The sequence below is a fragment of the Andrena cerasifolii genome, chromosome 14 (assembly GCF_050908995.1).
Source record: "Andrena cerasifolii isolate SP2316 chromosome 14, iyAndCera1_principal, whole genome shotgun sequence".
In the NCBI taxonomy this organism is placed as follows: Eukaryota; Metazoa; Arthropoda; class Insecta; order Hymenoptera; family Andrenidae; genus Andrena; species Andrena cerasifolii.
This window is the reverse complement of record NC_135131.1, coordinates 10,453,475-10,471,083: the sequence shown is the minus strand read 5'-3', so window position 1 is coordinate 10,471,083 and position 17,609 is coordinate 10,453,475. Positions and strand designations below refer to the sequence as shown.

The 17,609-nt window shown below is 46.7% G+C and overlaps 1 protein-coding gene across 4 annotated transcripts in view; it reads left to right on the top strand.

Moving 5' to 3' along the window:
- The window catches only part of LOC143376344 (uncharacterized), a 30,556-nt gene extending 13,323 nt beyond the window's left edge, over window positions 1-17,233 (top strand). For all 4 annotated transcript variants that reach the window (XM_076826554.1, XM_076826552.1, XM_076826555.1 and 1 more), the window contains 3 exons: window positions 6,530-7,579; window positions 14,289-14,969; window positions 15,387-17,233. In XM_076826554.1, coding sequence (XP_076682669.1) covers window positions 6,530-7,579; window positions 14,289-14,969; window positions 15,387-16,184 — 2,529 coding nt within the window. In that variant the 3' untranslated portion in view covers window positions 16,185-17,233. The remainder of the gene's footprint in view (window positions 1-6,529; window positions 7,580-14,288; window positions 14,970-15,386) is intronic.
- The last annotated feature ends 376 nt before the right edge of the window (window positions 17,234-17,609 follow it).

The window sequence follows — 17,609 nt, the reverse complement described above, 5'->3', positions numbered from 1 at the left end:
TGCTGCGCGCGCGTTATTCCTTTCTTTCGCCACGTCGTAAAATGTATAAAACGACCCTCTATGCTCTGAGTTAGAGCGATGCACAGTGTTCGATGTAATGGACGAAAGTCAAGAATCTGCAGTGTTTGATCCACAAATTCTTGTGTCTTAAAATGTTAATAAGGGAACGTAGGTTTTAATGCTACCCATAACTTTTGCTGAACTTACCAATTTGTTGTCGAAAATGGCACTAGAAATTTATTCCAAATGTCGGTGCATTTTTTCAAACACGTTCGTTAAGCGATAAGACGTTTAGTCTACACATTCAGCTGTTCTCAAACTTCGCGTTTACAATGTGTCAGTATCTTAAAAAAAAACATACTTTTGAAAACTCTTTTTTTATAGAAATCTATGAACATTAAACTATAAATTATAATAAATTATAACCTATAATTAGACACGTGCTTTGAAGCTTTCTCCTATCTGTTTTGTGACTTCTCGAGGTTATATGTTAAACGTGTACTTTACAACATATGTACTTATACATAATAATTATGTATAAGTTTGTAGTTGTACAGTAATTGGATGATGAGGATTCCCAACAGAAATCCAGAAAAACGACGTAATTGTTATAATTCGTGCAATGAAAGTTGAGAGATATCTTCGCTTGACATTTCGTATGTAATAAAAGCAATATTACCTGCTGGGCCTTATTAACCGCACTTACCTTACATTCATTAAAAAAAAAAATTAAAAACTTGTAACATCAAAGATGTTTAAAAAAGTCCTTTTACAACCAAATATGAAATTTATTTTCAAACGTTTTACTCCAGCGAGAAGTTATTAACGTCTACTAATTTCCCTATACCCATCGAAAACTGTGCGATGATAAAAGTCGCTCGCAACAGCCCCATAACTGCGCGTCGTTTCTTGTCCACGCGTTCGAGTCACCGATTAGCTTCGTGCGCGCGCGTTAAAGTCTCCGAATCGTTTCGCGCATCGAAGTCACCGCTGCGTCTCCGCATCGAGGACAGCGATGACATCGAGCAGATTTTTTTGCCGATGATATTTGATCGTCGAGTGGCGGCGATAAGGTCACGAGGTATTTGCAATCTGGTTAAACCGCGATTGTTTCTAGAATTTATTAAAATGTCGTTGAAATCGCCGTGTAATTCCCGATTCCATATCGATTTCTATTCCCCCAGCTTCGATCTTTAATCGCAGGCATTTCGTTACCGAATGCTGGAAGCCAGATCGCAAAAACCGCTGTAGATTTGCTGAATCTATTAAACCGTTAAAACACAAGTTTCGCGAGGGGGAGAAAAAAAAAGAGCTGCAGATTCGAACTGGGAATTCTCGTGTTAAAAGTCGAAACAGTGTTCGCCGCGGCACGATGCCTTGCGCCGTTCACTTTTCTTTCCCAGGTTATTCATTATCCGCGATATCCGCCGGTTTTTACAGAGAATACTTCCGATTCCACGGGACTCGTGACCGATCCGCGCGAAGGGGACTCTTTTATCCTCCGATGAAAATCGTACGAATGCTTCTTGCGCGCTCCAGTCGATTTCCGCGTTTTTGTCGGGTCAGAAAGACGGGGCGTCACGGGCCCGTGTTGGAGCGTGTAATCGCGGAGGTATTTCTAAATTAAATCGAGCCGCGGCCACGAAAGTATACGAGCGTTTTAAGAACGCTGCAGCCGAGAGGAGCAAGTCCCGACCGAAGGTTTCTCAAGGCTTTTAGGTGGACGATCGTTCGAAGGCGATATTAGTTAGTCAAACAGGGAATATTAATCGTGTTAGCGGCGTATGTTTTGGATCTAGTGACTCGGCAGGTTAGACGCTCTCGGGATGGGAATTAGTCACGAATTTCTCGACGCTCGCGTTGTACCAATAGAGGCGAAGATATCGGAAGGATGGCTGGCTATGATGCATGGTTTAGGCACCTCCGTTTGCTTCGAATTAGAAATTAAAATTGAGCCGCGGACTGGGTCAGGTGGACGACATCCACTGGACGTTAACGTTCCTCATAATTATCGGGCTTCGTGCGTAGAGCTTCTTGTACTATTTAGTTTCGCGCGTAACGGTATGAATTATAAAACGCCCCGTGAGTTCATTCGAATTCTTCTGTTCGTGTATCGCGTGTACGTTCGATATTATGTTAATGACGGGTTACCATTCAATAAAGTGGCGGCAGTCGGTTATAATTCACACGTGGAGCTCCGCGTTATATGCATCGGTTCGGTTCGTCTCGATATTCATGATATCTAAATTACTGTTAACAAGAACGACGTATGTATAACCGGTATAACGCATCCTTTCACGTTTCCACATTCCCAGCCCTGCAATAGCTTCCACGTCGATTTCGGCGTTTTAGTCGTGCCGCTATTTTACGTGGACTTCCTAAGGAGCCCCTCAATCACAATCCCCGCTACAAAGCGGTAAGAAATTTCTCTCGAGCCTCGCTCATTTCCCTATCATAGCTGCACACGAAGCAAGTTTGTCCGCGCATTGTCTGCAGGCCATTGATAAGCGGTGGACCTTTCTAAAGAAAGTCAATCGGCAAAATCTTGCGCCCGACTTGTCGATAGCTTGATCCTAGATCAATGTGTCTACAGCGTGACTCTTATAAACCTCTCGACTGGATTAATCATCGTAATGTTCGAGAGTGTACAAAATAATCGCTTAAAAACAGTAAATAGCAATTCTTCTCCAGGGCCCGTGCGAGGCGGGTTCAGCGCGTCCACGGGCCCCGGGTTTTAAAAGGCCCCGTGGTCCACGTGAAACAAATCGTAAATTTCGCGCGACCCTATGCATAGACATTTATTATAAAATTTCATTAAAAGGCTCCGCGCTCGTAAATGTGTTGGGGCCCTATGCATAGACTAGCTTTACTACTCGGCTTCGTCCGAAATGTAGGTTCTGATTTTATAAAAAACTTCTTTTTATTTATTTTTTTTGTGGAAATAGTCACATTTATCTGGATTAGCTGGGCATAATGAGGTGGGACCCATTTCGTTACTCCAGCGTTTACCGTTCGAAAGTTTCTAGGCGATAGACAAACACACAAACGCTTTCTGCTTTATATATATATATATATAAATTAAGATATTTATTATTTTTAAATTTCTTTAAAAGGCCCCGCGGTCCACGAGAATCTAATCGTAATTTTTTCGGGGCCCTATGCGTAAATATTTATTATTATAAAATTTCTTTAAAAGGCCCCGCGGTACACGAGAAAAATTTAGAAGTACATGTCCCTAAATGCGTTATTTTGGCCCCTCACAATTCTGGAATCTGACCCCGCAGAAGTTCACGTCAGCCCTGTTCTTCTCGCCAGCATCGTCTCCATATAGTTTCTAATCTAAAAAAAATTTCATCACTCGCCCCCGCGAGAATCACCCGGTACATTGCCGCGAATACATTGTACCGAGATAAATTATCTATAACGACCACGATCTCTGTGTGTAATTAAACCGCATTTCCCGCCTCGTCGCGGCGCGTGGTCTCGCGCAAAGGAAGTAATTTAACGTTTAATGAGAAACGAAACGAGTTTGCGCGCTGCATATGCATGCACCCGTGCAGGGAGCGGCGTGTCCGTGCCGTGAACGGCACGGTATCTAAGTGGAGCAGTGTCACGCGTAAAACGCGCGGCCTGGGTCATCGATCGGTGTTTTGAATGATTAATTACGGTCCCGGACGGTGTTAGGCGGCTCGCGATCCAAGAGGGTCGCGTGCAAGCAAGTGGAAACGGTCAGCGGTCCGAGGAAAAGTAGAGAAAGGAGTAGAGAGGAGGCCGGACCCGTGCGCGGTAACTTATTAGCTGGGTAAAATAAATCCATGCTCCATCCGTGACATTAATCATAGAACGGATGAAATTATGGTCCGCGGGGTCGCGGCCAGGCGCCCCGTTGATCCAAACGACACTTCAATCGACCGTATTTACATAGACGCGTCCGTGGCCACATTCCTGGCTGCTCGAAATTGATAGTCGATGATGGTCCGGTGAACGAACAGCTTAGGGGAGACCGGGGCTAGTTGATACATTATTCAGTTTTCAATTTTTTTCATTTTTCTTTGCATTAATTATTTAATAACAAATATGCCAAAATATAACTTGGTCCTTCCTCTTTAATATATAGTAAATGAAAACTTGAGAAAATACATACCAAATGAATGAAAAAATGTTATTTGGACGAAGGCAAAGGTACCAATTTACCCCACTGCGGGGTAAGTTGATACTGCTCTGGGGCATGTTGATACATCTGTAAAATATCCGTTTAATGAATAACTAATAAATTTGAAGAATACAATTTTTTCTAAATACCTTTTCAACAATACAGACTCAAAATGAGCAACGACGTATTCTAAAAACCAAACAGATTTTTGAACAAACATAGAAAAACATTTTTATTTTTTTTAATGTCTTAAATATCCCAGTTTAACATGAGATATCTTCTTCTTTTTGTTAATATATCTTAACAAACTCATTTTGTCGATATTCTATATTTTCGCGTTTTGGCTTAATAGTATCGAGTCTTTTTCTATTGCGACGGACGCTTTTTTAAAAATATCTTGCGATATTTCGCCACGATTTGTCTTTTTGCTGTAATTTCGAACCATTTTCGTAGAAATATAAGAAAAAATCCAATTAAAAGTAGTCGGGAGAAATTGATACACTGTATCAACGTGCTCCAGAGAAAACGTATCAACTTACCCCACAGGAAGTCATTATGTACAAACATCTCCATAAAAAGATGTAGAGCATATAAACAAAGTAACAAAACGTACTTAATTACTTTACCTTCAAAAGACGTGATGCCAAATTAATTGGGGTTATAAAATTCTCTACACCGTCTGAAGACGGATTGGAAAGTGAACACAATTTACTTCTTCACTATATAAACGAATACAGTTAAAAAACGATTGTTAACGTCAAGGTACATAGACGCACGCTGTATCGTAGTAAAGAATTAACAACAATCTTCACACATCTCGCTCAAATGGAGCTACATATACACAGTGTCGAGATAATTCGTCTCTATCACCTAGCCCCTACATTTGATTCGTGGGACAGCTAAGCAAAATTAGGCGTAAGGTTTTCAAAGTGCGCAAAATGGATTTTTAATTTTTGCCATTTTTTAAGATAAAGTTTGAAATGAAATATTACAAGTTTTACTTTGAATGTTTCAAGCTACGAATAAAGATTCAGCGCAAGGTCATCAAAAAGCTGAAACAAATGAGTGGCGCGATTTGGCAAGTTCGCCTAGGGCGCAAAGAAAGGCTCGACCTGGGCCTGAACCTGAGAACCGCGCCGAAGTTAAGACGTATTAGAGTTGCGCGACACGTGACGAGACGCTTTCACTTCGAAATTGAGTTATAACTTCCAAGCGTTCTCCCTGCGAGCTCGTCACCTCATCGCGCGCCGCACCATTTCTGCACGCCAGCGATCGCTAGGGGAAAAAAAGGTCTGACGGGAGTCGGACCTGCAGCGAGCGTCATTACTTACCTGGCACACCATCCTTCGTTGGCATCTTGACGGAAAATTAATATAATAATTACGCGCTTCCTGCTGGGGCGCGTAAAAACAGTCGTTGATACGCGGCAATTTGTCTTGGGCATTTCTATCGGCGACGGGAACATGCGGTGGACGTTTGAAAAAACTCAGGCTTCCTCTGCCGCGCTCGATCGACGTTAGATAGGCAATTTTAGATTGCGATCTCTGTAGTTCTGTTTACTTGGGAGCGGAAAGGAAGTTTCAGGGAATTCGCGAGAAATACCGAATACCCGGAGCACTGAATCACCCTTTCATCGCGGTAGACGCAACAACAATACAAATTGCGTTAGATTTTCATCGAGCAGCGTATTTTAAATTCGTACTGCTCGAGGTGAACCGTTAGCCTCGACTGCCTTGAGCGCTCCTTCGACCGTTCGCACTCCATCATGAGCTGCTAACACATTTCAATGTTTACGAGTTCCCGTGCCTAAATTAATTCATAAATTAATCGAAGAGTCCCACGGCAACGGAACACTGGTCGCGTAAACGCGCACGGATTCGTCCTGTTCCTCTGGCCACGATCGCTATAACCCTCTACCAATTTGGAATGCAGGATCATTCCTGCCTTCCTCTATCCGCGAGATTTATGAACGCAGATACTGTCCACGTTTCCGAGCGTCTCGCGTGTATACGCTGCATGCAGATGTCGACGGGCCTGCGATCCCGCTGAACCATTCCTGACCTGGTACCGATACGTAGATACTTTTCGCCACAGCCGGGAATCGCTACGGAGCCGCGGCGAACAAACGTATCGAATTCGACGGCAACTTAGCCGTTGCACAAGAAGAGATTTAGCATGGCGCTCTCGGTGTGCCTTGACCTTTGCCGTGCAACGAAAACGGCCCGCGTCCGCGCGGAATTCCAATGGTCCGCGACCGAGCCAGCTCGGGAGGACTGTAAAAAGTTGTCCGCTAGGATTATGCATTCGCGTGCCATGCCATAAATACATCTTCCGAGGCATCCGTGAATAATCCTGCCCCGGCTTGACTGCTTTCAGGAAGTGCTGCTGGCGCACAGCAGAACGTCCAGCCACTGCGAGCCGATCACAGTGATCCTGGCGGAGGTCGAGGCGCCGGAACTCGCCGCGCTCCTAGGCTTCGTCTACACAGGAAGCGCGACGGTGCCCAGGCCGCGGCTGAACGCCTTCCTGCACGCCGCGGAGGCGCTCCACATCAGGCTGCCCCCTGTCCCGCTGGTGATGACTTGCTCGCCGGCCGACTGCAAGCAGGAAGACACGAAGGACGTGAAGATCAGCCCCGGGTGCCTGGAGTGCGATCGGTGCCGCCGTCCGCGGCGGAATCTAGATGCCGATTCCGCCGGCAAGGAGGAGCCTTATCCGTCGGCCGAGTCCTTGGAAGCCGCGAGAGAAATCGGACCGCTTCCTGAATCGATGAACTTTGCTGGCTCGAGATACGCCGCCAGCAGATATCGCTCCGCGACCTGGCCCGCTCCTCCTTTCGCGAGCGCCGGTCCGGAGAAGGCTGTCCACGGCGTAGATCGATTATTGGATAAGGCCGGGACGGATCGGATGGACGTCGGCCGATATCGCGCTGTGCACTCGAGGATCGATAGGATTTGCGACAGGGTCGGTGGCTACGCGGAAAGCGTTGTCGCTGGTTGTGACTCATCGATCAACGGCGGCCAGCAGGAGTTCTGCGAGTCGGGGAGGAGCGCCTACGACCTGCACGGGCAACTGGATCCTCTTGAGTCCAGGATGAGGGCTGGGGAGGGACGCTTAGAGGTGAACGAGGAGCATAGCGTAAGGAGGGACCTAGTGATAACAGAAAACTCCTTCGAGGAAGACAGAGCCTCGTGGATCGACACCTGCCAGAGCAGAGCTGTATCACTGCAGTTGCCCGACCGGAGGCCGTACGAGAAATCAGATCACGGCTGGGATCTGTCGTGCGGGGAGGCTTGCTTCAGCTGGAAAACACCGAAAAGGCACGTCGCCAACCGCGTGATAGCCTCGCCATGGAGGCAGACCATCAGGCCGTATCATCTGCCCAAGCTGCAGCCGATCGTTCTCCAACCCCACTCCGACGATATCGTAAGTCAGCAGAATTTTCAGTACGTAAAGCTAATTAGTAGGAAACCTGATGCGGAGGGTCCGACAGGCAATCGGTGTAACCCCAACTTTCCCTAAAAATGAGTTACGTATTTTGAGAACCTGTTTACTGTTAAAACTTTCAGGCGATAAATTAATTACGTCGCTACTTTCATACGTAAACTAATCACAAATTGATCACATGGGGTTCACCGCACCCCAGCGTCATTTCTCAGTTACCATTTTCGTATTTTTGAATCCTTAAACTCTTCACTGATAATGGTACATTCCTAATGTTCCAATAGTCTTCTCTCTAGAAACGTAAATGTTAAAAATAGTTGTGGAAAGATGCAATAATTTTTGTTAAAATTCACCAAATTCTTACATTTTAATATTAAGCCCTAAATTCATTTTGAGTTCGTAAAGGCGTGACATTTGAACGCGGAAATTGTCTGAGGAACGATACACCCCATGTGGCCACGAGGGGTTAATGCTAATGGACTCACACTGATTAGCTTCTGAACTCTTCGTGCATTCATTAGCATCGATTATTAGATCGTACATCCTCGTTATTATAAACTCAGAGGGGAAAGATCGTGTCTGTTGGAATTTTTTTCTTTTTCCTCTTTAGCATAGGAGACGCGTAGCTAAGTGCACGAGACTCTTTAAGATCCCAGATGCATGGAAATTTAATCGCACGGTAACTAATCTTTACTTAGACGCGCCAATGATCCGACAATCGTACGAATTACCAGGGACGCGCGAGTCGCGTTAGGAATCCGGTGGCTATAGAGCCTGCACTGTGCCCGCCTCGGATAGCGGAGAGACTTATAAAGTGCAATTTACAAATCTTTTCTGCAAACAGAGAGGTCGCGCGGCTTTCAATTAGCCGGTGCAAATTGGATAGGTCTCCTCGAAATATCGCGTATCGCTAGGAGGCAGCCGCGGAGACGGGTTCCTGTTTCAAGGCGCTCATTATATTCTATCGTCGTACAGCATTCGAAATATTATTCGTATGTAAACTAATCGCTCCTGAATATCCGATTGCACCGACTCAGACCAGGAAAAACAAGGCTCCGCTCATAACACCGTGCCGCGAGCAGCGCGCGTATCTGCATATCTGTGAAATACATCTAGGTCGCGAGATGGCCGATCGTGCCATCACTTCACTTCGCTCGCAACTTTGACAAGGTAAAAGTAACGATCGAGCTTAAGCACCGTGTAACTCTCCATTAAGCTGTACATTCTCAGTCTCTAATTGCATTCTCACTCATCCCACCTGTCCTCTGAACATTTTTCAGCGTGGTTGCTCACTAATTTCACATTTTCACGACGATCCGAAGCACCGCGGAGGAAATTCCGAGCGCGCAGCCTCCGTGCTAATTCTAAGTTACTACGAAGGCAACTTTGTGTGGAGGAATTGGGAATTGGATGTTCGAGGCAGAGTTGGGGATTATTGGAATAAAAATTTATAAGAATTGCGAGTAAAACGAAGTAATCCGAGAACAACGAGTAATTTGTTATTTGGACAATGCCCGACTCTGGCTCGAGCAGTTATGAAGATTGCCCGAGTTCTTCGACACCTCCTCTCGTGGTCGGTGAATGCAGGCCTCCCTGTGCTCCTTTTCTAAATTACAGTCCGCGCGAGGCGGGGATTAAGAGTTTCCATTTGCTCATAGTTTGTCGCGAGTTAGGAGACTGAAGACGAGTTGCCGAGCTATTTCCTTTCACCGCTTTAATGGGGATCGAAGAAATTGCTCGGATGAAAGAGACACAGTGGAAACGTCGGGGAAATCGTTTTTACAGCGATCGATCCGTAATAACGCGACTCCTTCGTAGCGGACTTTTCGTAATCGAGCGGATCTTTCGTTGCACAAGGCTCGGGGTGAACTTGTTCAGCCGATTATCGGCCAGATACGATTACCGTTCCCCGCTCTACTGTACCCCCTTCGTATCGTTACGTCACGCGGCGTACGTGGATCCCGTCGGCTCGCGTTACTAATCTCGCCAATAGCAATCCGTCCGTACAGAAAGTGACTTGTTTACCGCGGCTGCTGGTCGCGGAGAACGAGCGCGCGGACTCATCCTGCGAGATTCCGCGCCATATGGAATAGGGCTGGGACTATTCGAATAATTTAATAATAGAATATTTTACAAGTATTCGAATGCTACGAATAAACTTCGAATATTTGAGTATTCGAATGCTGCGAATAAACTTCGAATATTTGAGTATTCGAATGCTGTGAATAAACTTCGAATATTTGAGTATTCGAATGTTATTATTCGAATACTTAAGTATTCGAATATTTAAGGATTCGAATATTTAAGTATTTGAATATTTAAGTACTCGAATATTTAAGTATTCGAATATTCAAGTATTCGAATATTTAAGTATTCGAATAATAACATTCGAATACTCAAATATTCGAAGTAAAAATATTCGTAGTATTCGAATATTTAAGTTTTCGAATATTTAAGTATTCGAATATTCAAGTATTCGAATATTTAAGTATTCGAATATTTAAGTATTCGAATATTTAAGTATTCGAATATTTAAGTATTCGAATATTTAAGTATTCGAATATTTAAGTATTCGAATATTCAAGTATTCGAATATTTAAGTATTCGAATAATAACATTCGAATACTCAAATATTCGAAGTAAAAATATTCGTAGTATTCGAATATTTAAGTTTTCAAATATTTAAGTATTCGAATATTCAAGTATTCGAATATTTAAGTATTCGAATATTTAAGTATTCGAATATTTAAGTATTCGAATATTTAAGTATTCTAATATTTAAGTATTCGATTATTTAAGTTTTCGAATACTGATGTATTCGAATAGTATGGTGTGAATTATAAATCAAGTTCTTTAGGTTCATTTTTTTTAGATAACCAGTATTAGATTAGCTTGCAATAATTGGGGTGTCAGTAATTCAGTCAAATACAATTTAAGCGTGTCAGTAATAGATCCCGAAATATATTTTTGAAACTGATGAATTTATACATAAAAATCGAAGTTTTAAGATCCACCAAATTTTGTTCATCAAGTAAACATATTAAACAATACTAAATAACAAGAACAACATATACTTTTAGTCTATAAGTACAAATTTATAATATAATGTGAGAGTCAACTCTTAAAGTGTCAGTAATTGGGCCCTTTACCCTACCAGTGCCGGCATTCAAGACTATATTACACATATCCACTTTCAATCTTCCATATAAAATGGAACTTACGTTGGTTCCCAACTGTAAATGTTCCAAGAGGAATCACGCGCTTGGAACGTGTTAAATCCGGACATAAATAAAGCTAAAGATAAATTGTATGACAAGTTGAATTGGACTCGGAGGGAACGGGTCGATCCAATAATCAGGCAGACCTGTAATCTTGACGAGCCACGATACAGGGTCCTCCGTTTACGAGCTTGGAAATGTCAGCCTCTCGCGGATCATGTCTGTGCAACTCAGGATTAACGAAAGCAAATATTTCGCGTTCTTCCTCCTCCATGGTGGATTCGTGTCGCTCACAAGGGAACATCCCGAACCCGGAAATTCGAAAAATTCTGAAACTATGTAAATATGTAGAGAATTTCCTCTTGATCACAACGCAATTTCTGTTTCTTGCCCAAATTCACTCTAAGGGGGTGTAATTGACCGCTGAAAATCCGGTTATTTTCCGATTTTGTGCTATAACTCGTGAACTGTGAAATAATTTTTGTATCGAAACTTTTTTTCCTATCTCTTACACATTGCGAGTTACAAAATAAAATCGGAAAATAGCCGAATTTTCAGGGGTTAATTCCACCCACTTAGAGTGAATTTGGGCAGCAAACAAAATTTGCGTTGTTTATCAGGAGGAAATCCCACATATATTCGGAAAGTTTCAGAATTTTTTGAATTTTCGGGTTCGGGATCTTCCCTTGTCAGTGGACCATCGTATAGTTATAAAATGAGGCACGTCTACCCTGTTTACTGTGATTACCACACAACAGCCCGGACGGCCCAAAGATGCTTCTCTCCTGCGATTTAAATGTTTCGCGCCCAGGGCCCGGGTCGCCGATGAGGAGCTAACGAACCATTCAGCCTATTTTTCTGTGAAAAAAAATCTTGCTACGCATCGAAAGTACACGGAGCATTCCACTTTCCGTCCGTCTCCTTCTCACACGTTCGATGATCTCCTCGGAGGAGCACACGGGTCGTTGCATAACGTTCACCCGTCTCCTAGCGTTTGGAATCGTCCTCCTTTCATATACTATAATTCTCCATAAGGGGGATCTACGTATGACGAGCGTCGCGCATACTTCGGCTCCTTCTCAATCGCGGGGACATTAAAATTTCGAATTCTTAATTGAACAAGACAGTTGGAAATTACTATCCGGCTGTCCGGAATCACTGTCAATTTAATTCCCTCCTGATTTCATATGCAAACAAATGTTTTTCCATCGTCCCGTGGATATTTAATTGCCGAGGTGTCACGGCCATTTAGCGAGATAGCTGAATCTAATTACCCGTCACGCCGATCCGATGGGTCCGGCTTAAAACTCTCCAGCTTCTCGGTCACGCGAAGCCGCAGTTTAGAGTGTCTTCCGAACCAATCGCGTATTTGTCAGCGATATCACAGCGAGCAAAAAACGGATAGTGGGTCGAGATGTGGCATTTTTCAAGAATCCTGAATAATCTGTCCCGATATCGTTACTCCGTGATTCGATTAACCGGAAAGATCGGAATCGCTTCTGATTAACCTTCATTCTGATACGAAAATGTTGCTTGGAATAGCGCGGCTGAGTAACATAGATGCCATTATCACCCGGACGATCGGAACAAAACGAGAGGAGATCTCCGTTAACAAATAATTATCACGGCGCGTCCAATTAAATTCAATTCGCCGCGCGTGATTGAAATTTCCAAAGTGTCTCGACGAAGACACCGAGACGGCGTCCTTCGATTTTCGAATGTAGATCGGTATCGGGCAGCGAGCGGCTGGCTTATCTATAAAATATAGGCGATCTCTTGTTCCTCCTGAAAGAGGCACGACCGTCGGTGGAGCAGGGGAGCAGGACCCACTTATTCTTCATCGACCTTTCACCACGAATGAAAGCACGCCGCGGCCGGATCGCCGGCGAGCCCGTGCATTTTGCTTTCTTCCGTGAAACGCGCGGAGGAATCAGTGCCCGTGCACTTTTTCTGCTGGCTCATTTGGCCAGCCTGCCTGTAATTCGACGGTGCCAGGTGGTAAAACCTCCGCTACCAGCTGCCCGGCTTCGTTGGGGTTAGCCAATGTCATTCTGATTAATGAAACTATCAGTTACATGGCGGTCGCGTCTTGTTTTCCCACTCCCTCCTCTGCCCTCCCCGCCGCTTTTTCTCTTCCATCTCGCTTGAATCGGAGCCCAAGGTGCCATCCCAGCTGGTGTCGGCCAGCTGCGAGTATCTGTTTTACACGTTATTACACGCAATCCTGGGGAGGAGCCGTTTTCTCTTTCGACACGTGCACTGATATGCTCCAGATTTTTTCGCATTACTTTACGACCTTGCGCAACCTGGCCCCATATGCTTTAAACCGCGGACCCTGCGTCGCGGAGGACTCTTGTTTTTCTCCCTTTCTGCGGCCGTCGATTATTACTCGCTGCAGGGTGCACCTTTTCCCCGCTATTAAACACTCCGCGGCGATCGCAATTAAACAGACTTTTTATTCATCCGGGGCCCACCGATCCGCGGATATATCTTGCATAGCGTTGGGAGAGTTCGCAGAGTCTTGCGACTTTTAACCCGGGACGGGACAATCTAATCCGACTTTATTCGCTTTTAAGTACCTTCGGGGGGCGTTTCTGGCCGGGCAGCGAGTTAACAGGCAACGCGATTGCGAAGGAAGTTTCCTAAGGTGATCCAACCGCGAGTCGATCTTTAGCTGGCTGCAAAGAGGAACGTTGCAGGCGAGTGGATGCAGAGCGTTGCTCAAGAAAGTGTACATATCTGCGGGCGGCTGGTTAATGCGTTACAATCCGATAAGCGTAGAAGTTGTTAACATTAATATTCCAGATAAGCGGGTTCCCGATGCTCAGCAACGTTCCAAGTGGCTGGAAAACGCTTCTTGCCGTGCATCCGCGGCTGTGGAGGATATTATACCGGTCCGATCGACGCATTATCGAGCCGTTTTATCTGGCTTTATTGCCACAGACGTTTCGCTAATCGGCGTTTCGGGTTGCTGTGCGATCGCGATCATTAACGAGGCTATCTATAAAATCCCAGCCACTAGACACGCGTTTATATATACATCTTTAATTACAAACAGTTAATGTTAAACACACAGCGACCGGCGATCACCGATTAGATCGCGTTCCCTAGCAGTCGTACCCAGGTATCGCTTCTTTCCCTGTAATTTCAGCCCGACGAAAAATCGCCCGATCGGTAATTAACGTCCGGGGACCAATTCGACTTCGATCGCCGCTTTAATTGCCCCGTTCCAATGCTCCTGTTCTTTTTTTTTTTAATAATGGTAATAATGAAGGGTTAGGGGTAGCCGATCTAGGAGGAAGTTTGTCCGTTTCTACGGCGGAGTAAACCACTCGAGGATGATTAGATGTGGCAATTAAAGGGACCCGCGCGCGAGGGGTGGGGGGAGGAATAAAGCTGGTCCGGCTACGTTGCAATAACGGTGATTAGGAGCGCATGAGAGCGGACTGGAACTTTCGATTGCACTGTTGCAGGAAATCGGGGAGAATCTGCGCCCATCGGAAGTCGCGCGGCCTCCAGCCATCCTCGCCAGTCCTGATCGACGATCCTCCAAGAACATCGCGGCCATTGATCATTATTACGGTGTCGAAGTTCCTATCAGTCGCGAGATGACGTACGGCAATGGCCCCAGGTCGCTGGAGCCCGGCTCTGTGCCGGTAGCGAGACATCACGACTACTATTCGCCGCAGGTCTCGTTCGCGACGACCGCGCAGGCGGTCTCGTCGATGAGCAGCGAAGTGAGAAGCAGCGAGGTGAACTTACAGCCGCAGAACAACGTGATCTCCACGACGACGAGGTTACCGAGCAGCGATGCCGTCCCGTCGAACGCCAATGGGAAGGCCAGCTATTTGGGACAGGTCCTTGCCCACCCGCCGCAGAGGTCGGAGATCTCCCACCCCGTCAGCAGGCTGTGCGACACGATCGAGTCGAGCGATAAGAGCGATCGCTTCGCGTGCCTGGACGCGGAGAGGGCGGAGAAAGAGCCGCGGAAGGAAGAGAAGCTCGCCGAGAGGGTTATTATAAACAGCGATAATAATAATAACGACGCGATCGTCGGCCACGATGCTCCTCAACGCGGGGGGCCCAGCGGAGCGCAGGAGGATCATAGGTGCGATCAGTGCGGCAAGACTTTCGTTACCAAAGCATCCCTCAAGGTATAGATCTCGATTCTTCGATACCCCATTCGAATATCTTCTAGCTTTCAGCTTGGTGGCAGCATTGCGATCACCACGATTCCATCTAACAATCTTGCGCTGGGGGCGCGCGCTGGCTAACAATGGACTCCTAATTGTGGGAACGGAGTTGTCGGACCTCTTTTACTAACTACTACAATCTTCCAGTTGAAAAATAAGAATCGGGGCATCCTCTGCTTCGTCCTCCATCCCCAATAGCTCCAATAAAACAATACACAAGCATTGTCTTAACCCCGCATTCGCTAACTTGGTGGCACTTTTGCTAATTGGACTCCTGCGTACGGTCGGATCGATTAACCCCCGGCAAGGTGCGGACGAAACGGCGCTCGCGAACGAGGCCCAGAGCTCTGATCAACCCCCTCCCGATACGGTGTCCAGGTACACATCAGAACCCACTCGGGGGAGAAGCCTTTCCGGTGCGCTGACTGCGGCAAGCAGTTCTCGCAGCTGCGCAATTACAAGTACCACCGTAGCGTGCACGAGGGTACCAGGGAGTTCGCTGCCACGTGCCCGGAATGCGGCAAGTACTTCAACGACCGCGGCTACCTCAGCTCCCACATGAAGATCCACCGCAACAGGAAGGAGTACGGCTGCGCGGAATGCGGGAAGAGCTTCAACCAGCGGGTGGCCTACAACATGCACGTGCGGATACACACGGGCGTGAAGCCTCACCAGTGCGAGCAGTGCGGCAAGGCCTTCTCAAGGAAGATGCTGCTCAAGCAACACCTGAGGACCCACTCCGGCGAGCGGCCCTACCAGTGTCAGGTCTGCCAGAAGGCGTTCGCCGACAGGTCCAACATGACCCTCCACACCAGGCTGCACTCCGGCTTGAAGCCGTACCAGTGCACCCTCTGCTCCAAGGCGTTCACCAAGAAGCACCACCTCAAGACCCACCTCAACTACCACACCGGGACCAAGCCCTACTCCTGCCCTAACTGCGGCTTGCGCTTCTCCCAGAGCAGCAATATGAGGACCCACTACAAGAAGTGCACCGTCAGCAACCCCGGCGAGGAGAAGGGCGTCCAGAGTGCCGCGACGGAGCCCTCCAAGGCTGGACAGCCGAGGATCATCTCCCGACCCCCCACGGACGCGCTCACGCCGCCTAACTCCGACCAGGAGTTGACCATCCTCACGCCGATCTCGAAAGCGCTTGGGACGGAGGCTGGTGGAACGTAGAGGGTGGCGTTTAGTAATCGAAGGACCGTTCAAGTGTGCGTGGCCCTTCTTCTTGAGATTATCGGTGGAAGGTTCGTCGCTGGGAACTTATGTAAAGAGCAGCGAGCTTGAGAGTGGCGTGCTGCACGAGTCGCTAGCGTGCGCGGTGTTATTGGTCCGCTTCTTTGTCAGGACAGTCGCGCCGGTTTTGGGTAACGGCGGGTTCCACGCGTGCCTCTTCTCCCGTTCTGCTGGGCGGATAATATAATACTCTCCCGTTTCGAGGGAATCGATACTCCCGACAAATCGGAGACACGACACCTGTGATGTAACGAGCCACGTAACGATCGGAGGAGAAGGCAGGCGTTTGTACAGAGCGATGAGACGTGATATTCGCGTGGTCGGGCTGTTTACGATGCCGGGAATTGGTAGCTTTTGAGGAACGACGCGTGGAAATTGCCGACCGCGGGTCGACGAATCACTGTCTCTCTGTGTGCAATCAAACGGTAGAAAGTATTAGATTCGTTTGAAAGTAGCTGTGCCGGCTGGTAATCCGAGACACCATAAGAGCGCGTGCCGGCTGCCTTTTCCTGGAAATTGTTGTTTAACACAGTAATACGTACCGATTCAGTCCGCAAATTCTTGCGTCATGGATCAGTTTTTGTCGGAGCCGCGGCAGATCTTTCCCTTGGGATCGATCCGCGGCATTAATTCTGATTTGAAAGGCGCTTAATCGCTGTCACAGGAAATATCAAGTGTTCGGGAACGGCGGTAAACGCGATAATTCTCGCGCGAACGATGAGTGATTCGACGACGATTCGAGAGAGTTGAATTCAATGCAATGTACATACAATACGTACTTAAACGTAGCTCGTAATCTAAGTAGTTTCTTAAGGGAAATCGTTCGGCAGCAATCTTGTATTTTACTTGTAATAAAACACACCTCGTCCAGCTCCTTTTTCCACTTGTAATATACCTTTCGAGCACACCTTGCTCGCCTTTTTACCACAACGATATTTATGTAAAAAAAAGAGGAAACTTTCAACATAATAAAATGAAAGAAAAGACTACTTTCTCGGTCCACTTATACGCAATCGCTTTCAGCGACTTCGCCTGATATTAATCCAACCGATTTTTGAGTAGGGCGCAAAAGGACCAGGACCCAGAGTACGCGCGCACCTGCTTCTGGCCTTGAAGCAGGCTTCCTCAGCAACTGCGCACCGTTAGACAAATGTTTGGGCCCCGGGGTCGATAAATCACGGTCGCCGAGGTAACTGAAAAAAGACGCCTAATGAATCTACCATCTAATCACGGCTCTACCTAGAATGACTAGCTTGATTGCACCAGGGGTCCACGCGATGCCCGTCTGACACCCTCGGACTTTCTCGTGTTCATCGAAACCGTGTACCAAGTGGCGGCCCACGTGTCCCGCTTCCTCCTCGTGCG